Here is a 20,817-nt window from a genome sequence, read left to right on the forward strand (position 1 = left end):
TAGCCCTGGCTTTCTCCCTGCCCTGGTCCCAGCCCTGCCAAGTTGGCTTTCTCCAGCACACTGGCTTGCTGCCCTCCAATCCTCCCCGTTGTCTGCTGTGTCCTTAGATGTGGCTTTGTTTGACACGGGTGTCCGGAGCCAGTTTTCCCTTCCCTAGCTCCCAAATGAGTCGTGCCCCGGGGAGCACAGCCCACCCAGCGCTGCCGGCCCCGGCCAGGTCCCACCCCAGAGGGGGCCGTGTTTCCAGGTGGGGGGCGCGGAGGGGCTGGGGGTGCGTGGAAGGGAGGATGCACAGAGGGGCAAGGGCAATGCTGGCTCCCACCCCTGCCCCGATGGTGAACTGGAGCCACCAGCCACAGCTGAGGGACTGGGGACAGATGGAGGGAAGCAGGAGAAGGGACGGATGGAGGGAAAGGAGGGGACCGGGGGAAAACGGGGGAGGCAGAGCGAACGTGGGGGAATAAAGGGAAAGGTTGAAAGGGAAGGGAGGAATGGGGAAAGGAGGGATAGAGGGAAGTGAGGGGGCAGGGAGGAAGGAGGGGTGGATGGAGAAAGGGAGGGAAGGGGGAGGGAAGGAGGGGAGGATGGAGAAAGGGAAGGAGGGAGGGAGGGAGGGAAGGGGGTATGGAGGGAGGGGGCGGTGGGCTGTCCCCACCGGCGCAATGTGCTGCCCTCTCCTCCCGGGCTCTCCCGGCGCGGCGCGGAGCATCCCCGAGGCCGGCGGCCGCGTCCCGCCGCCGGAGCAGCGCCCGCGGGGCCGGTGAGAGCCGGGGCCGGGGAGAGCCGGGGCCGGGGGGCAGCGGGCGGGGGCTGGGGCCCTTCCCGTGTCCGGGCCAGGCTGGCCCCGGGGAGGCGGGGGGACGCAGTCCTGGAAGCGGCTTCGTGGGGGGGGGGTCCCCGTTTGGGTGTCAAAACCGGAAAGTTTCGAGCCCGCGGGGGCGGGCGGGGCGGTGCCGCCTGGCTGCGGAGCGGCAGGGCGCCGGGCAAGTCTTCCTCTGTTTTCCGTATCCCCGTTGGAGTCGGGGCCGGCCGTGCCCCCCGTGGCTGCCGGGGGGGCGGTGTGTGGGGCGGGGGGCACCGGCCCCGGGGGCCCCGGCCCCGGCCCCGGCCGCTCGGGCTGCGCCGGGGGTACCGGTGCGCGGAGCCGCATCCCGAGCGTGGCCCCGGCTGCCCGCAGCGCAGCCAAGCGCCCTGCAGGGCCGGCCGGCCCCGGGAACGGGGCCCCTGCCGCCGAGCCGAAGCGGTTTGCGTTACCGGCCCGGCTGCACCGTCTCCGCTCCACCGGCACCGCTCCAGCGACGGGAGCTTGGGTTTGCCGGAGCCCCGACTGACAGCCCGGGGTGGACCTTAGCAGGCGGGGAGCTAAGCCTGGCTCTTCTTCCAGGGCTTTTTCTCCACCAGGCTGATCAGAGACACAGAGGCCATCTCTCGGGCATTGTGAGCATCCCTGTCTTCACCGGTGACTTTGGAACATTGTGCTGAGGAAAAGAAGCGTATTTTTCACAGGGAATATAAAACGTGCTGGAAGCCCGGGGCTGCCAGTGTTCGTCAGTGTAGTAAACCCCTTAGAGAGGGGAGCGTGAATTCAAGAGAGGCTATATGAGAAAAACCTGATCTGGTTGTTAAATGAAGTAAAGTAGAGAGAGGGGGAAAAAAAAAGCTGGATCATGTGTTACCATATGAACAGGCGAATGGGGACGTGGAGCCTGTCTTCACTTCTCCGCACGCTACTTCTTCATACCCTACGCAAGGTGGTGAAATGTGAAATGTGGTATTTCAGCCACCAGAGCAGCGAGCAGGGCAGGTTTCTGACACGCCACTCGGCTACTGGTTAATTGCTTGGCATTTCGTAAAACTTCATCAGCCCCTGATGATGCTTTTTGCAGCTTTTAGGGTTGGGTCTTCCAGGCACGAAGCAGCGGGAGGCTCCTCGGTGGTGTCCGGAGGGCAGGTCTGACCTGCAGCACCGCTGTCCCCACTGCTGTCCCCACCGTGTCCCTCGCACCCCCCGAAAATCCGCGGGGGAGAGGGCAACGAAGAGGAGGCTTCGTCGGAGCTGGTAGGTGGCCTGCATGGTGCAGGTGAACCTTTGGGAAGGGCAGCAAGGACGTTGCATTCACTGAAAATAGCACTACTTTAGCAAGAACACTGAAAAGGAGTATTTCAGCTAAAAAAGGAGTATTTCCACTGAGTTTTGTGCAGTAGCAGCGGGTGCTGGTGGTGTGACCCAGGCAGGCAGCTTGGCCGGAGGAGCGTTCCCACGTTTCCATCACTGCTGCCCTTCGGTTTCGCAAGTGCCGTGTGTTCGGGCTCCCTTCAGAGGCTCAGCTGCTGCTGGATTTTAGGGGCACCGTTTCAGCCTGTCACATCGTGACCCACATAAAAAGCCAAAGGGCAGGAAACTGGCTCTCAGCAGCCCGTCCCACTGCCATCATGCCTTCCCCTTGGCCGCCGTGTGGCTGCTCCACGTGGCGTCCAGGGGACAGAAATGCTTCTGTGTGTTTATTTCTCCAATCCCTTGCTGTATTATTGTAGCTGTTGAATATATTCATTGAGCTGAATGAATCCCCACCTGGCAGCATCCATACCGCAGCATTTGCAGCTTCAGCTTCCTTTATGGAGAGGGAAGGGAATATAAAATACGAAAGGGAAATAATGCACAAGCCCGAAGAGGCTTCAACGGTATCAGCAAGCTGTGAGCTGTGCAAGTGGAAAGCTGGAGCGAGCGCCAGGAGCTTTTCATAAGTCAGCTGGGAAGATTTACAGCCCTGGTTTTAAGGTGTCATTTTTAAAATAACTAGATGATGGAGTCTGGGACAAAAGTTATCTGGGAGTCTTAATCTCATTGAAATTAAAGGGGGTTTGGGTTCTAGGTGTGCTCTAGAAAGAGGATTTGGAATCAAAGTCACACTGATTTTATCGCTGTATAGCCACAAGCTTCTGACATTTATAGTAAAATATTTACTGGGAAGATGGAATTTATCGAAGGACCACACTGATGCATTGTCAGGCTCAGAAAATGGGCTGTTACAGATGAGTGGGGTTTGTGTCTGGTCCCTTTGGAAGACAGGACTTGCAGCTTTTCCTTTATTAGGAGGGAGGTATCATTGCTCTTCAGTGAAAAACCTCGTTAGAGCGGTGCTCAGGGCTGCGCTGAGGGGGGATTATTGGAGCAGCACAGCAGAGGGCATCCACTGACCCAAGGCAACTTGCGGATAATTCATTTTCCCCACTCAGTGCCCATCCAGTGCTGCTGGGTGACGTCCCTGTCTGCAGGGAGCAGAGGCTCAGGTCTACCAGGACAGGACCTCGCTTACCCTCGAAGCCCTACAAGTGGGCAGCCCCATGGCCCTGGCCTCTTCCTGGGAGACATGAAACGCTTGGTTACAATAGATGTCCCTTTTCTCTGTGGCAGCTCTGGCTGGGAATTGCTCTGCTCACTCAGAGAGGTGTGGTGGGCTATGTTTGGTAGAGGTGGCCCGAGCATGGGATTGCAGCAGGGTCCCAGACAGGCATCTGGGTCCCTCCCTTTCCCAGCCATCAGGACAGCGGGGACAGCAGAGCTGTGAGCATGGTGGGTAGAAACCTGCCCTTTTGCAGCAGTCAGAAAGTTGGGTGTAGATGGGAGGACAGTCTCTGTATTGGTTTGGTTATTAAAAATTCAGCAACAGAGGTTGATACCGTAATGCCAAGCCTAAGTGAAACGTTCCAACCGTTGCTTAGACACATGCAGATAGGAAGAGTTTTCCAGTCCTCCTTTTCCCAGGACAAAGTCACTCCGAGTGCCATATCCCAAGCACAAGCTGAGCTCTCTGTTTGTAAGGATTAGCACTTCAGAGACTGAGATACAATACATCACAGGAGAAACATTTTTTTAACTATTTGGGTAATACTTAACCAAGGCAATGCTCAAGTCGGACACCGCAGACTGGACCAGAGCCAGATGAGAGGCAGCGATGTGGGGGCTCACGGCAAGTGCTGGCACAAGGTGGGACGGGAAATCCTGGAGCATCCTCCATCAGTTCTCATGGAGTGACAGACCGTGAACACCCTGCTTGTCTCACAGCTAAAAGTATGACTCAAAGCCTGTTGTCTGAGAGACCTTCCCAGGACTGCGGCAAGGTCTGGGTGAAGCCGTGGTGGGACTGGCTACCGCTCTGTCTTCATCTTCTGCCACCATGCCTTTTACCTGAGTGAGGGTGGATGCCATCGCTTCCTACAGGAACAGAAAGCTTTGACTTTGGCATTGCCAAAATACCTGACCTGAGCTGGGGCTCTGCTTTCGTTTCTTGCCATCCCCAGCTTCCCTCGTGTCAGATTTCCCCCGGCTCCTGCTGCCGTGGCGGCTGAGCAGTGGTGGCTCTTGACTCTTGGGGCTGAGGTGTGGGGGCTCTTCTACTGAACATAAAGCCAATGCTCAGAGCTGCACTGGCTTTATATTCAATGGAAAATGGTTCTCTCGTGGGTGCTGTTGGGAGACCCTGGAAGGTGCAGATGGCCAGAAGCACCCCAGCAAACCCAACCTAGAAAACTGGGTGATTTGGAAAGTCATGTTAAATCCTTTCAATGCTGGAGTTGCTGCTTGGGAAGCAGCACATCTCTTCTGAAGCACAGAAAAGATGAGCTACAGGCAGGAAAGAAATTGGGACAAAACTGCCCTTTTCTGTACAACAACTGAAGGAGGGTGGGGATGGCTGAAGAGGAAAGCAATGTCAGCATCATGTGTGTCAACTGTTTTACAGTTCTTATTGTCAAATATCTTACAGCCCACATGGAGAAGAAAACATCAGGTTATTATATAGGTGGTAGGAGAGGTACTGCTGGGTGGGTGCTGCAGGGACAAGTGCATGATAATACAAAGACTCGGTGTGAATAGGAGAGGGGTGTAGGTAAAGACCAGCTACACAGTCAGACCACGTTTCACCTGATAATGGGTGCTGGCCTGGGGGAAGGATGGAGAAAGAGTGAGACTGAGTCTATTCCCTGCCTGTTCCCGCAGACTTTCCCAGGACGTGGCTGTGCTTCCCCATGCTGAGCAGGGCCAGCAGCCGATGTCCACCCGAGGCCACGCCGGGCTTGGTACCGAGCTGTGCTCCTCCAGCTGGGTCCTGCTGCCTGTGCCTGGTCTCAGGCTGCTCCATGCCCTGCATGGTTTTTCCTACCCTGACTGCTGGGACATTTACAGTTAAATCCTGGAAACGGCAATGAATCTTCCTAAAATCAGGGCAGTAGAAAGTTGAATATCTCCAATGATGTGTAGATGCTTGTTATGTACTTTAAGATCACATAACCTGACTATTAAATCCAACAAGCTACACAAAGCAAAGACTTTCCTATGTGAAGATGGGACCAAACTTCTGCAGCTGCTCAGCATCAGGCCTGGAGAGCTTGTGCACGAAGACACCACCATCAGCACCTGAGGAGCTGTGTCCCAGATCGCTTAAGCAAAGCCGGATGGAGCAGCCATTGCGTTTGGTAACTGGGTTTAATGGCAGCCATGAATGGCACTTGGGTTGTTAAGATGTTTGCCTGAGCTGTGGATGATACAGCCCTTCTCCGCTTTCTTTATGCCATCGTTTCGGTACTCGGAGGCTTTGTGGTAAAGCTGGTTTCTAAGTGGGGAAGGAGGAAGGCAATCTCCTGGCTAACAAGGTGTCTGTTTCGTGCTAGCAATAATGTTTAATCACGCTGAGGGGACGGAGGTCTTGGCGGCCGTGGCCAGCGCGTGCAGCCTGCCCAACGTGCTACTTGTCTGCAGCCTTTAGCGCTCAGAGACACTAATGGCGCTCGGGGGATTTCTTGCTTTCTCTCATTTATCACACTGAAAGTGTTCATAAAAACACTCCAGCTGCCAGCGCTGGCGAGAAGAGCTGCAGCGGCGGGGGAAGAGCTGCCGCTGGCCGCCCTGCCTCCACTGCACAGGTACTCGGGGCTCACCTCTCCCCGCCACCAACACAGGGGAGGCAGAAGAGTTTTAATTAGCTCTTGATGCTATTTTTTACCTCCCAGCGCTGCTGAATTTAGCTCAAGCTGTCATGTACTGATCATTAAGGGGAAAAGAAGAAAACGGGGGTGTGGGCCCCTCTCTGCTGAGCGGTCTGGCGGGAGCAGCCTCATCTCCTGAAAGCTGGGCTTTAACTGGGGCTTGCTCCTAGACCTTCTGTAGCAGTAGAAGTTTATAGCCCAGAGAATTTTCATGCGCTGGCATTCATAATTCATGGCTCCTGCAGGACTGAGGGAAAGGCTTACACTGCATTTGCGGGTTCTGTTCATAACCTCTTCGGTTTAAAACGACATAAATATCTTATGGAAAAGGTGCCTGAGATCTTCAATCATGCTGTGACCTGCCTTCCTGCTGGAAGGACACAGAGACCTTGAAAAGTTGTCATTGTACAAGGAAGAGGCTTATTGTCCTCTTTTTAATATACAAGGCCATTGCAGGACTTTGTGCCATCTTAAATGACACATGGAAGTGAACAAGAACCAACTGTTAAAGATTTAATATTCCCCTAGACCAGACCAGCCTTGGTCCTGGTGTGAAGTGGATGCCGGCAGCTGAGCCAGCTGCTCCTCTCCAGCCATTGCACACGCAGTGCGATCACGTTGCCTTCACTTATCCCTGCTGCTGGCTTTGCTCAGGCTCCCTCTGCGCCAGCCAAGGTGAGCAGAGGGAAGCACTACGCCAAAGCCAGAAGAGGGTCACTGGATCGTCGGGTTACTGGAGTTTATGTATGTAGGATATAAAGTACAACCTGTAACGTACGGCACGCGGAGGTTAATGGGCAAGCACCGCTCCGCACAGCCCACAGCAACAAGATTTCTGCAGGTCTTATAGCAAAGTCCCCAGCTGGTTTGCTTTGCAGCACTAGATATTCCCCCTTTTATTCTGCCTTTGTAGCTCTTTGTAGGGTGTTGAAACCAGCAGTTTGACTCACGTCCCTGACTGCGAGCACTCTGACACACTGCAAGTAAGTGAATATTGTATGTCAGCTTTGATATGCAGAGGGTGAGAGGGCGTTGGGAAGGGCTCTGCAAAGGAAAGGGCTCAGCTATTGTTAGTGATGTAAACTTTGAATATATATATATATGTATATATAGTTTAGACCTGGAGAACTGGACTTGGGTGCATGGGCAATATTGCAAGCTCAGAGCTTTAGCTCCTACTGCCTTCTTGAGAAATGCACTTTGTGTAACACTTCTCTACAAAATCACAGGGTAGGAGCTGCCGGCACGTGGATGCAGAGACCTGCCGGCCATCCGCCTGTCCCTGTGTCCCGGCCTCGTGCATCCCTCGCGTGAGTCGGTCGGAGGCAGAGAGCTGAGGCTGTGCCCTCTCCTGCAGTCCAGGACCTCTCCCCTGCCCGCTGCCAAAGCCACCCTATTCCCAGCTCCTCCCAGAGCCACCCAGCAGCCGAAGCAACCGTCGAGGACCCTCCTCGCTGTGACGCTTGCCTTGTGGTCGGTCTGCCAGAACCTGAGCTTCCCACCTTCACAGCCAACATCGCAGGTTTTCTGCTTGCCAAAGCGTTGCTTCAGCCGGGGTTAAAAGAGGTAAGAGCCTTAAACACCAAGGAGAAAGGAGACACGCGGGCGGGATGTGCTCTACATGAGGTTTGGGGGGGATATCTGTGGATCCAGAAAGGCCATGTGAATGAGCACTAGCTGTACATACACGGGCTGTGCCAGCAGCGTGTGAGCCGGGACCAGGGGGGCTGTTCGGTCGATGATTTTATTTGTTGAAAGTTGCTGGCATCATCCAAAGCCATTAGTGTGAACGAGCTGGAGCGGAGCCATCGCCCCGGCGAGCGCGGTGGTGCGGGCACGGCAGAGGCGGCCGGTTCAGGAAAGCGGCTTGTTAGAGGGCTGGGGTGGGGAAACAAATCTCAGTTGAGCTCCTTTGACCTCAGGAATATAATTTGATCACCTTGTGTTTGGTGCTGGAGCTGAAGGTGGGCTCAGTTAATCAGTAACAACCATCCTTGCAAACCTGGCCCAGGCAAACAGGGCAGGTTTTGAGGAGTCCACAGCAAAAAGACCAGTGCATGGTAAAGAAGGATAGGGAAGAGTAGCCGTGGGTCAGCCCTGGGGGTCCGCTAAGCAGGCTGTGGGTTCAGCAGGATAATATGGTATTTTCCATACATCATTTTCTTTATGCTTGCACTGCCATGAAAGGCTTTTTGATCAAGCTTAAAAAAATAACTTGGATAAAAAACGAAGCATGGGAAGTGCCAGGGAAAAGGGAAATTTCTCAGAAAAATTATGGAAGTCAAGTTTAAGAGAAAAATCCCAAGTAATCCCACTCATAAAATTAGTTAGTGGTGAGCATTACAGTGTGTGGAGGTCACACACGGTTTCTTCTGATTATTTTTCAGGTGTTCCTTGTGTCTGTGACAAGCAAAACTAATAGGATTATGATTGCTGTGGCTCAATCTAGGTTTAAATAACTCATAACCAGCCTTCTTTTAATTTTTTTCTTTTTAAAGAAAAAAAACCTCTCTGGAGAGCCCAGTGCGCTCGATTGGTTCAATGCTGCTGTTTCTATCTGGCTGTAATGGCAGTGCTGCGTGCGGGGCTGGCCGAGCAGCACCGCTGTTAGCAGCCGAGGGGAAGCTTTCAAGTCCAATATTGATCCTTTCAAAGTTTATGGCTACTGGTAGTCGCAGTTACTACTGCTTGTTCAAACTGCCATGAGATGGACTGCTTCATTTCTTAATATCAGGCTAAACCTCCTCCACATCAAAAAGATTTATTTCTGGACTTAATTTTTCCAATACATAATTTCTCTCTCAGAAACTGAGCTGACACTTCTTTATGACACTAATGCAGCTCTGTCAAGCTGCCTTATATATTTCTGTCTTCCCATGGACAACGTGAGGTGGCGGGTGCCGGCAGCCCAGGACAGGGCTCCTGGGAACCCTAGGGACCAGCCCCAACCCACGTCCCCTTCGGCTATTTCCCTCTCAGAGTACCAGCCCAGAAGATGTTGCTTTTCTCTTCAGCCATCCCTGCTCTCCTTCAGCTGCAATATGGAAGCAGAGCAGCCTTGTGTTTCTCTCCTGCCTGCAGTACACCTTCTCCAAGCTTCGGGAGGGACTGTTGCTTCCCAGGCAGTAATTCCCAAACCAAACCTATCTTTCCCAATCACCCAGTTTTCCAGGTCAGGTTTGTGGAGCTGCTTCTCCTGGGTCCCAGATGGAGCAGTGGGCACTGCCCACACCATCTCTTCCTCTTCCTCTCCTCTGCTGAGCTGCATACACCCAGCTGTGGCTGAAGTCATCTCACCGTGTGCTCCTCACACCAGCAAAACCCTCTGTGCAAACGGACAGAGCGTCAGTTCGAGTCAGCTGAATGCAGGCGCGTCTTGCACACGCTGTTTTAGGACCGAAGCATTTGCTCCCCTTGGGTGCTCCATAAGCTCAGTGGGAACCGCTATGCTTTTCTGTGATTGCCTTTCTATTCCGTTGTGGTTATTAATGACCAAATTAGGCCTTTCTGGATTTGCCCATGAGGGAGCCAGGGTGATGTTGCGCTGCCCAAAGGAGGGTGACGATGCGGCGTGGCCTCGGCCAGCCCCCCGGCACGCTCCTGCCTGCCCGAGCGCTGCCGGCTTTGAAAAGTTTAGTTCTGAAAGAGCCACTCTCCTTGACCTATTTATTTTTGCCCGCGTTCGTGGCCTACGTTGTGTCCTGATGAAGACATCGTGCTGCTTGAAGGCCTTTTATTTTTAGCCAGCCCAATTTTCTTGTCGCAGCTTAGTGGGAGCTGGTCCTTTCAGTTCGGCTCCATCACAGCTCATGCTCTCCTGCATTTGCCAGCTCTTACCCAGGTCCCTGATGTTCTTTGTGCATCGATCACTCACTCAGTGGGTTTCCTACCCCGCTTCCACCAGGCTTCGTTCCTCCTCCTTTATGTTCTGCTTAGCCTCTCCACCGCCCCGGGTCCATGGCTTAACTTCTGATTTCCCTCTGCCCTTGGCTTGCAGCAGGGACCAGGCTTTCACAACCGCAGAGGCAGGTCGCCAGGCTTGTCCTGGATCCCAGCACCCCTCCACAAAAAAACCCTTCCCTCCCGTCTGCTCCGATAACCTTGGCTGTGCTTCCCCTCCTCACGAATGTCAGGAAATTGGAAATGATGCTCTAGCCACATAAAAATCAATAGCTGCCTCCTTGGCCTGGCTTGGTCCTGCTCTTTCTACCTTTACCCAGGGCAGGAGGGAGTGTTGTTTTCCACTGACCTTGGAGCAGTGATTTATTGATACGACCCAGCCTGTCCAGGCAGTTGACCAGCAATATATTTTTTTTTCCCAACCCATCCACGTAGCCCAGAGCGGTGGCTTGTGCTCGCCGTTAGGTCACAGAGGGGCGGGCTCAGAAATCTGGACCAAGATAATATTTTCTGCCTGTGACCGTGGAGCAACAGGTAAGGACTTCAACTGACTCCTAGATCCGGGTGATCTGTGTTAGGAACAACGCCAATATTCATTTCACTTTCTAAAGGGGTCAGTCCCAGCAAGGGCCATATGCAGTTTCCATCAGAAGCTATGGCTGCAGGGCAAAAAGGAATTCTCTGTGAGGACTGCAGATTACATTGCAGACTGCCTTTATTATTCCCTGGACTACTACCAGAAGGCACAGTGTGATCGAAGGAGCAGGAACAGTTCTAAGGTCCTATTTCTTGGAAATCTTTGGAGCTATATTCATTTAATTTAAAATACAGCTCCTGTTGGAAACCAAACAGCATCACCTTTTCAGCTGTAGGAAGCATAACACAACTGCTAAAGGTTACTGGGGACTAAATCCTTGCTGAAAATCAAGCCAGCTCCTGTTTGTGTCCTTGAAAAATCTTTCTCTTGGGAGCCCTGCTAATTCTCCAGGCGCTGGACATGGGGGGAGGTTTGTTCCGAGCAGCTGCACTGCACCATCCCTGCCTCCTGTCCCCCCCCGCATCGGGCTCACTTTGATGTGCCAGCGAGGCAGTAATAGGGATCACTCGCTAATGCAACCGTGATTATATGGAAATTGAAGTGTGAGAGAGAAAAGAAATGAGGCAATTGAGAGGCGCGACTCTGACGCCCGACCCCTCTCCCTGCTGCTAGCGTCACCCCAATGACCAATATAAATGATGTCAAATGGGTATATTTTCCAGTGCCTGGTGTTGATGAACAACAAATCACAGGAAAGACTTGGCTATTTCCCTCTGAATGGCTTTATCTGGACTTTCACATACTCCCTACTTTGATTTTTGGCTCCTTATTAACAAAAAGTGTGCAGGGAGGATGTTTGTTGATGATACATGAGCCAAGATAGATTCCAGCTCCTTTTACCATTTTGGCACCAAACTGCCAAGAGGGATGAGACACCCTGTAGTAAACACTGCTCATTTTGCATCGGCAACTAGAAAATATGGCTCTGAGTTAGGGAGAAGAATGGATGAGCCAGAGGATCTGTGCTTGACCTGGTCGTATTGCTGGATCAAACGGGATCTATAAAGAGCTGGGAAATGGCATATTCCCATCCAGTGAAGGGGTAAAGCGGTGTCCTAACATCTACAGCTTTGTGCTGGTCTCTGCCCTTGGCAGTAAGGTTGTCCTCAGGCTATCAAGGTGCAGGGCTACCTTTGCAGGACGTGCTTCTCTGCCCCATAGCTACCAGTTCTTTTTTAGCTGCTGCCTCCTAATTCCTCAGGAAAAAAAAATCTGGGCATCTCCTCTGCACATCTCGCTCCTCATGCTCCTAGCAGGGAGGTGTCCCTCCTGGGAACACATCCTGCTTTTCTTGAGCTGAGGGAAATATTAAATAAGAACACTAAAAACGAGGCTCATTAGCAAAGCCAAAGGTGGAAAGCTTGCAGTAGCATCAGCTGGAGCATTTGCTTGGGCTGTCTGTAAGCGACAGCACTCCCCTTCCCGTAGGTCGATACCTTCTGGGAAGTGGCTCAGTGTGAATGTAGGAAGAGCCAAATCCTTAATTTCATATGGGAGAGAATTGTCAGAACTGTTGCAGCGCTTGAGGGTGCAAGTACATCTGCTTCCTACCAAGATGTACTTGTCTGCTTTGGACTCAGGGTAGGATGCAATAATAAAAGTCTCTCTCTCCCTTTCTCTTTCACTCAAGAATTTGCAACTCTTCCAGCAGCATTCCCTGCTTTTCTTTCTTATTGCTGCCCAGAGCAGCGAGCTAGAGGTGCAGACAGGCCTTGGGTGTCAGGTGTTCGGTAAATGCAGTTATTTGGACTCCACAGTAACTACAAGTTTCCTTCACATCAGTCTTGTATGAAACTTGCTGCAAGATCAGCACAGGACCAGGCTGGCGGGGAGCTTGGTGCTGTGCATTTGTGCCCTAGATGTGCTGGGGACGGGCACTGCAAGAGCACAGAGCTGCCCGAGAGAGCTCGGCTTGCAGGCGGTTCAGCGGCAAGAAATAACTATCATCAGCATCGTCTGCTTGTATTAATCATGAGGGAACTACGGCAGAACATTATCTTTGGAGGCTTTCGAGTGTAAAAGTGCAAGCTGTGAGGACTTCTAGCATCTCTGAGAGTCACTGTAAGCAAGTATTAATATATTTACATCAGAGGTGCAAGAAATAAAGCCCTCCTCCAGTCTGCTTGCCCGCCCGGACGTGTCAGAACAGCAAGCCATCGTCCCCCAGCCCAGGCAGGAGCTGCGTCTCCTGATTTAATCACTAAATCCCACCACCTTTGCTGCAGTGATAACAGCAACAAGACCTCTCTTCCAAAGAGCCCGTTCACCAGCGCGTGCCGCGATAGCGAACACCGGCTGTGAGTACAGCCATGGTGGAGCTAGTCCTGCGGAGGTTCAAAAGCTGACACCCAGGAAGACGTAGGACATACGTGCCCCGGCTCTGCTGTTTATCCGTCGTTATTTTGGGAATAGGTGTTTCAAATGAAATGTGTGTTTAGGAGGATTCTGCCCTCCTTCCCAGGCAGCGGGACGCAGCGAGGAATGCTGTGCTCTTCCCCCAGCCTTCTCCCATTTGTTGTCCCTTGAAACTTCACGCGGCGTGAACAAGGCTCGTGCAATTTTAAAGGAAGCCCAAGGAAGACATGTCCCGCTGCTATTGTGTTAAATTTGGTAGCTTTTGTTGTCTAGCTGGATTTATTTTTTTTTCCCCTTATTGCCTGCAGTGCTGAACAACAGCAAAATGTGCCTTGGAAAATATACATGACACGGCACTTATCTGTGATTCACACTGCCTTTATAAAAGCAGTCAATAGTGCTATCATCTGCCTCGTTCCCACTCCCCAGAAGACCATCTCTCTCGCCCGTATCTTTTCCTTCTTGCTCTTATTCCTCTAATCTTTAATTTCTGTGGCCTTTTTCCCCCCATATTAATTGCACTTTTTCTCTGCTGCACCAAGAACTCTGATTTCTGGTGACATTTTATCAGTCTGCAGGGCACTGTGAGAACTGCTAAATTCCACAAATTAGCGAAAAAAAAGAAAAAAAAAAATCTATCCATAAGTGACATAGAGGATGAAGGAAGTTTTTTTCGCCTCCTTTTGTAATGTTTTCCCAGGGCCTGACTGCAGCTCTCTGGCCCCATTTCCCTGCCTCCCCCTGAAGCACAAGCCCAGTTTGGACCAGTTCAGTCTCTGTGTTCAGCCGACACCGGTGCTTGCGGCTCCGACCCAGCAAGCACAATAAAAAGCAAAAAAGGCAGGCTATTGCGTCATACTTCTCTGCTTTGAGGCATTTGATGATGTCATTCAGCAGGCATAAATGTAGCCTGGTTTTTGCAAAATGGGGATCTTGATACTCTCATGGGTAAATCTACCCTGGAAAAGGAAAAATGGAAGCACTGGGGGGAGCGGGGTGGTGACGGGAGCTGCTCGGGAGGGGGTTTCTGTCTGGCAGCTAAAAGTATTTTTGTTGATCTGTTAACGCGGTGTCCGTGAGCCTCAACAGGCTCCTGTGCCGAGGAGATACGGCTGGTGCTGCTGCCCTTCGTGGGAGCATTAGGTAAGGCTCTGAGGATGGCAGATGCTGTGGTTCGGCTACATCCCTGGGTAGACGAGCGCCGGGTTTGGCTGGAGCAGCAGGAATTCACCTGCAGCAAATAAACCGGGAGCCGATGAGCTGCTCTCGGCCAGCCCATCCCATCCCACGCCGCGCCCTGCCCGGCGCCAGCACCCGGCGCTCAGCACGTCCACGAGCCCTGGGCCGGTGCGGGGCAGCGGTCGGGTGGGATTTGGTTCAAACTCTCCATCTGTCAGGGCCCGCTGTGATCGTTTTAATGGCTTCTAAATAAGCAATTAAGGGCAGAGGGCAAAGCTTTGACACATCCATTCCCCCAAAAAGCGGTGGATGGCTCCGTGCTGATGGCCGCGTCCCCTCTCCCGGCAGCTGTCCCCGCCGCCGCCTCGGCCCCCCATGCTGTTGGGAATGAGCGCCTGTGGCAGGAAGGCGCTGACCCTGCTTAGCAGCGTGTTCGCCGTCTGCGGCCTCGGCCTCCTGGGCATCTCCGTCAGCACTGACTACTGGCTCTACCTGGAGGAGGGCATCGTCCAGCCCCAAAACCAGACGGCGGAAATCAAACTGTCGCTGCACTCGGGGCTCTGGAGGGTCTGCTTTCTGGCAGGTATGGCCTCCCTCCCAAAAATGTCCCCTGTAAGGTGATGTTTGCTGCGTGTCAGCATCATACCATGGGAACGGGCTGGGGAAAATAGGATTTTTAGAGGCTGTGCCCATCTTTGCTTCCAAACTTAGGCACAACCTGAGTAACACCATCACTTCATGCCCAGCTTTAATAGTCAGATAGATAAACGTGCCTTTCCACGCAGGCTTTGAGTGAGTTTGCTGCTGCCGTGCCAGACCCCGCTGCCCCCTGTCCCTCTCTGTCTCAGCGCCACGGCCACGGCACCTCGGGCAGCAGATCAAAACTTTCCATTTTGTCCCTGCAACATTTAGATTCAGGTCAGCTGGACCGTTCCCTCTGTCCGCGCCAAGTTTGATGAAGCAACTTGGCTGCGGGGACGGAGTTGAATAAAACCCAAGGGAATGGGAATCTCAAAGTGACCGATCTGAAATGTCACGAAGTTTCAACTGCTGCTTTGAAAAAGTCGGGGGAGTGAGGAGCTCTGATACCAACCCTGGGGTGACCTTAAACCCTCTGGCTTCAGGGTTCACGTTTTTGTGTACAAGGGAATCCTTTTGCGCAAGAGAGATGGTAGTTAAGAGATGTCTTTCTTCAGCCCCAAACACAGACACCCAAGATGGAAGCAGCACTAAAAAGCAAAACTGTTTTTATGCATGCACTGAAATGAATTTTAAAGCCACTCTCTCCCCCACCAAAAATAAACAGACAAACACCCTGCAGGTGTGACTCTCTCTGTGTCTGCTGCAGGTGAAGAGCGTGGCCGGTGCTTCACTATCGAATACGTCATGCCCATGAACATCCAGCTGACGTCTGAATCCACAGTCAACGTCCTGAGTAAGTGGTTCGGTGGGGTTTTATTCTTTGCGTCCTGCAAAGCACCAAAGGGTCACTAGGGATCCCCCCAAGAAATCCTCTTTGTGTCCTTGCTGAAGAAGCTCCTAGTTCCTTGACAGTGCTACCGTGCAAGGATGCGACCGACTACATTTTTTACTATGTGGATTACCCAGTATGCTCCTGAGCTTTCGGGGACATCCCTTTCTAATGGCAGGATGCTGACAGGTGTACAATTTCCTGTCACTGGCTATTCAGCGCTGGTGTTCATGGAAGTGTTTGGCTTTATAGCCTCCTCCCTGTAATTTGCAGCTGTATTTGTTCTGTAGCAGTCAATTTTATGCATTACATAGGGGGATGAATTAAGGATGGAGTGTCGCAGCTCTCACGATGAATTTTGCAGTCATTTCTGATTTAATAAATAGAAGTGTTCAGCAAACAGTTTTGCAGCGAAGCTAGAGAAAAATGCAGGTTCCAATGGTTGTTTCCTATATAACACTTCACATAGAAACCCTCAGAAATGCAAACATTAGCAGACGGAGCCAGCCAGCCAGCCAGAGTCACCTCTTTACTCAGCTCATTAGCAAAGAGGGGAACCCCTGCCAGGGGCTGGGGAGCAGCACAGCAGCAGCCACATTAACCAGGAGCGCGGAAGGACACAACGTGGTCAGAGAGCAGCAGGGCTGCAGCCATCCCACCCAGCCAAGCCCATTTTTCGCGCTGTGTGTGGAGGATTGACCTGTTCTCACTTTCCTCTGCTCCTCTCCTGCCAGAGATGATCCGCTCTGCCACCCCCTTCCCTCTGGTCAGCCTCTTCTTCATGTTCATCGGCTTCATCCTGAGCAACATTGGCCACATTCGGCCTCACAGGACCATCCTCGCCTTCGTCTCAGGGATATTCTTCATCCTGTCGGGTGAGTTTTGCTAGCCAGGTTTTCTCCTGAAAATCCTTGAGCATGGAGCACGTTTGCTTTTGTAGCTGCTGGTGCTCTCCTAACCCACTGTGGTGGCTCCTCGTTGGAGTCATCACCCACGGGAGCTCCCAGCTCGGCCCCGCAGCCTGCTCGGGCTTTGCAGGATGGAAAATCACCCAGTGCAAAACTCGTTTGTGGCACTGGCGAGGAGATGTGGGGAAAAGCACCCACCGCCCGTGCAGGAGCAGGTGCTGGGGGAGAGGACACCTCTCACGGCACGTCGGTTGCAGGAGAGATCTGAAACTTCAGACTGCTCAGCCGGGATGCTTCTACATGAGACAAGCGAATGTTTTATTCATGGTGTTGTGCTAGCGTTAAACAAATAGCTGTGACAGCTGAGCTTTGAAGCCAGCTCCTACCCGGTGCACATGGACTTGCTTGAGCAGGTCACGGTTTGAGTGAAATGAGAGGAGTGCCCTGGGTTAGCTCAGCAGGAAAGCAGCTTCTTTCCCCAGTTATTTCAATCACCCTTCCACAGTTTTACACTTTCACCCACAAGTCAGGTCTTAAAGGAAGGTGCTTCTCTAGCAGCTTCATCCCTGAAGCACTTCCCACTGTCCTTCTCCTTGGTTTCTCCCCAGGTCTGTCCCTGGTGGTGGGGCTGGTCCTCTACATATCCAGCATTAACGACGAGATGCTGAACAGGACCAAGGACTCAGAAACATTCTTCAATTACAAATACGGATGGTCGTTTGCCTTCTCTGCCATCTCATTCCTTCTCACGGAGGTACCCAGCAGCTCTCACATCCCTGTAACGAGTGTATCCCATTCGAGGGGGGGGCATGGAGGCTGTGAGCAAAAAGAGGACTCAGATGGGGTTTAAGGGTAGGCTATGAGGGCAGATGGGTAACATATAGTATGGCGGGAGACATACAGTGGGGACAGTCCCCAAGCCTGGAGCACTGATGGGGCATTTGATCACAATTTGATGCTGAGCATGAAATGCAGAGGAGAAAGAGACGTGGTTGTGGCACATTATTTACTGCACGGATCCGAGGCACAGAGCAGTGAAGTGACTGTCCTCGGGAGCCCTTATGCATCGTCAGCAGAGCAAAAAAAGCGATTTATATTTTTGTGCTGTTTTGTTGGTGGTGGAGAAGGCAGCCGTTAGCAGGGTGAGCGTCAGGCCGTGTCTCTCTCCCCTGCAGAGTGCCGGGGTGATGTCCGTTTACCTGTTCATGAAGCGATACACAGCCGAGGACATCTACCGACCTCACCCCGGCTTCTACCGTCCCCGTCTGAGCAACTGCTCCGACTACTCGGGGCAGTTCTTGCACCCAGACGCGTGGGCGCGGGGACGCAGCCCTTCGGATATCTCCAGCGAGGCATCCCTGCAGATGAACAGTAACTACCCGGCTCTGCTCAAGTGCCCCGACTACGACCAGATGTCCTCGTCCCCGTGCTGAGCCCCGCCACCCCAGCGCCCGCTCCCACCCAAGCGCCGATGGTCGCCACGTCCTGACTCCATTTGTCTTTTTTTTTTTTTAGGCCACTCTTTCAGGGCAATTCTCTATTTATAGGAGTGTAAATATAACCAGAGAGATTGGTTATATAACCAGTAATGTAACCTAGAGAATTGGGATATTTTCCTTTCTTTGTTTTTTTTTTTTCCTGATTCTTCCCTGCATAACTAAAAATCTCTCCAAAGTCCTCTTCCTTCAGCTTATCCCGCTGAGCAAACAGCAGTTCTGCCTAGGGGATAAATCCAGGGCTGAACTCGAGAGCAGAAAAAGAAAATAGAGTAGAACTAAGGAAAAAAAAAAGTGTATTTTTGGTTTAGGTAGGCTGCAAAAGTTTGTGCATTTGACTGTATCATTTAGTTATAGATTTACTGGCCTAAGCGCCAGCAGGCGTAAAAGTTCTGTGTAAATTTCCAAGAAATAGCCATCATTAGAAAAATATAAATTTTGTCTTGATTCAATATTTACTGATTGATACCACTCGTTGCTGGAGATCACTTTTAACCAGTCTGTAATGGGAAATAGCCATCTTTCTCGACTATACCTCAGCAGGCTTAGACACAAGCAGGTGGTTGTTTCTCTACGGCCACTTGCAAACTGTTGCTTAAATACCCCATGTTGGACTGGAGGCACGACAGCCCTGGCGTGTCTGGGTTGTTGGGGTGGCTCAGCTCCCAAATTTCCTCTGCCATCCCATAAACTGGGGGTCTGAAGAGTGACTGGAAGAATTTCGGTGCAGTATTGAGTGGAAAACTACTGAAAACTTTCCCACAGGAAACATTAGGCGCTAGATTTAGAGGAAATTATGGCCAGAAATCCAAGATATTTCAGTGAAAGGCGAGGTCGCAAACCAGTGTAAAGTAATGTAGCTTAAGTTAATGGCACTAGTCCACCGTAGCAAAGTAGTTGGCTTGTATTTCATTTTGGCAAGAAAATGGTATTTCAGCTGCTTTTTTTGTGTGTGTATGAACCTTATTTTGAGGTTTTCAGTTTTAAAATTTCATATGATGCTTTGGCATTTTGGTCTTAGAAGACTTGACAGCTGCCAGGGTGAGAGCATCACTCTGATTGAAAACGAAGGGCAGGGAAGGGAGAGGCTGTGCTCCCCTGTGTCCTCCTGTGCAAGCCACGAGCTTGTCCCCTCAAAGGAGAAAGAGCTTTATCCAAATTTTATTTCTGTTCTTGTTATTTTAAACCTTGCTGAAAATTTCCTTTCTGAAAAAAAGGAACCCTCCAGGGATTCTTGGTATATTGGAGCTTGTTTTGTCTTACTGTAATTAAAACAAATAGAATATACGCACTTTTAACCTCATTTGTAGCATACTGTGTAATGAATGTTGCACCTCTTTGTTATTATTTGTTATTTATAAACTACTCCAAAGTAGGGTCCAAGTCCTGGTGCAGCACCACTGTTTGCATCGACTCTGACGCCCGTCCCATGGGACCTCACTGCAGGCGTATATCCAGCCAGCTCTCGAACAGGATTATTTCCTCTCCAGTTCCTGCAGATAAGCAAGTAACGTATATCTAGTGTATATCTAGTGTCACTGACTCCTAATTTGCTAAGTTTTAAAACCAGAGCATCTTTTTGTAGACATGGCTGTATTTACCCTTGGTTTTTATATTACCCTCAAGCATCTGTTTTCTCATTTTAAAACCCAGTTTGTAAGTGCTACATGACAGGTTTGCTGCTGGGAAGGTTCAAGCATTAAAGCACAAGCCAGCCCCCCCATCCAGCGACAAAGCTTGCTGGTCCTCATCTGTTTGCCCCACCCAGATAAACCGTCAGTTTTCCTCTGGGATCTCTATGTTTGGTGTGAATTAGGCTCCAAGAAAGTGCTGGAGTTCACAAGCGATGATCTTGCATTTCCCAGAGCCCGATCTAGTTTGCTGGGCTTGATGTTAGTGGTTTCTGGTGGCTCAAAGACAGTTGCCTTTGCATCTTCCCCTTGATGGATCCTTTATATTCTCAGTCCTTCTTGGAAAGGAGACCTTTGGGATCACCAAAATCACTGATGCTCAGAGGTGCGAGGGCTGTCCCACATGGCTATGTTCCTCCACACTGGGGAGTTGTTTAGTGCGGTTAATTCTCTGCAGCATCGTCAGACGTCCCTGTCCCCGAGTGGAATTTTCCTTTGTACTGCTTAAATACAGAATTCATTTTATAAATTAAAATGTCTGCCTACATAAGCAGAAGACGTGAAAAAAACTTCACGCCTTGCTCAAGGCCCCAGAAGGTTTAGCAGAGTCTAGGGGCAAATTAGAAAAGTAATTATTTTAATTCATTGGAGAGATTGTCATCATGTGGCTGCATTTGTGAGCCCGGGAGTTGGCACATTCACCCAGTGAGCACAAGTGCTTCGTAAGTGCAGCACTGGCGAAAGAAATCTGTCAAAATAAGTGTTTGCTGATGGTTCAGTAAATGCTGGTTTGGGGCAGGAAAATGTGGTGCTTGGTAAAGCACGGGCAACAGTGGTTGTGCCGCTGGGTGGTATTGCTGTCCCTCTAACAGTGCTCGTCATGGTAGCAGCTCTTGGTGTGGATGGCTATGGGCCTCTAAATGCAAGTATCACACCTTCACTGACTGTGGAGAAACTTCTCCAGAGCCTCTGAGGCACGGAGACACGAGTGTGGCATGGGCAAGGTGGTGGGGCAAGCTGCGGAGCCCAGCCACCCTGCGAGGTCCTTCTCCCCTGAGCATCACCCCGTGGCTGATGGTCTCCACAGCAATAAATGCTCAGTAAAAAACTGTAGTACCTGCTTAGGACACCTACTCATTTAAACACCTCTCCTAGTCCTCTGGCATGGTTTCACCCCACCTTAATCTCTGTTACGCCACATCCTTCGCTCCCTGAATAACACCGCTTGGTTGCCTCCTTTGGTCTCTCTCCCACCCCTGTTTCAGTGCCAACCTCATGCTGTGTCCTTTCTGCG

The 20,817-nt window shown here is 51.5% G+C and overlaps 1 protein-coding gene across 5 annotated transcripts; it reads left to right on the forward strand.

The window, feature by feature from the left end:
* The first annotated feature begins 649 nt into the window (after window positions 1-649).
* On the forward strand, window positions 650-19,505 carry CACNG5 (calcium voltage-gated channel auxiliary subunit gamma 5). Of its 5 annotated transcripts, XM_072881386.1 has the most exons (9): window positions 651-760; window positions 1,887-2,059; window positions 6,899-6,968; window positions 7,215-7,551; window positions 14,366-14,600; window positions 15,366-15,452; window positions 16,223-16,363; window positions 17,005-17,150; window positions 17,572-19,504. In XM_072881386.1, exons 5-9 carry the CDS (start codon window positions 14,393-14,395, stop codon window positions 17,827-17,829), a joined length of 840 nt encoding a protein of 279 aa, XP_072737487.1. In that variant the 5' UTR covers window positions 651-760; window positions 1,887-2,059; window positions 6,899-6,968; window positions 7,215-7,551; window positions 14,366-14,392; the 3' UTR covers window positions 17,830-19,504. The 5 variants fall into 5 exon arrangements, with proteins under 5 accessions (XP_072737488.1, XP_072737487.1, XP_072737486.1 ...); XM_072881385.1 differs by lacking the exon at window positions 6,899-6,968 and having other exon boundaries at window positions 14,321-14,600; window positions 17,572-19,505; XM_072881384.1 differs by lacking the exon at window positions 6,899-6,968.
* Window positions 19,506-20,817: the final 1,312 nt, after the last annotated feature.

The sequence above is a fragment of the Ciconia boyciana genome, chromosome 16, assembly GCF_034638445.1.
Source record: "Ciconia boyciana chromosome 16, ASM3463844v1, whole genome shotgun sequence".
Classification (NCBI taxonomy): domain Eukaryota; kingdom Metazoa; phylum Chordata; class Aves; order Ciconiiformes; family Ciconiidae; genus Ciconia; species Ciconia boyciana.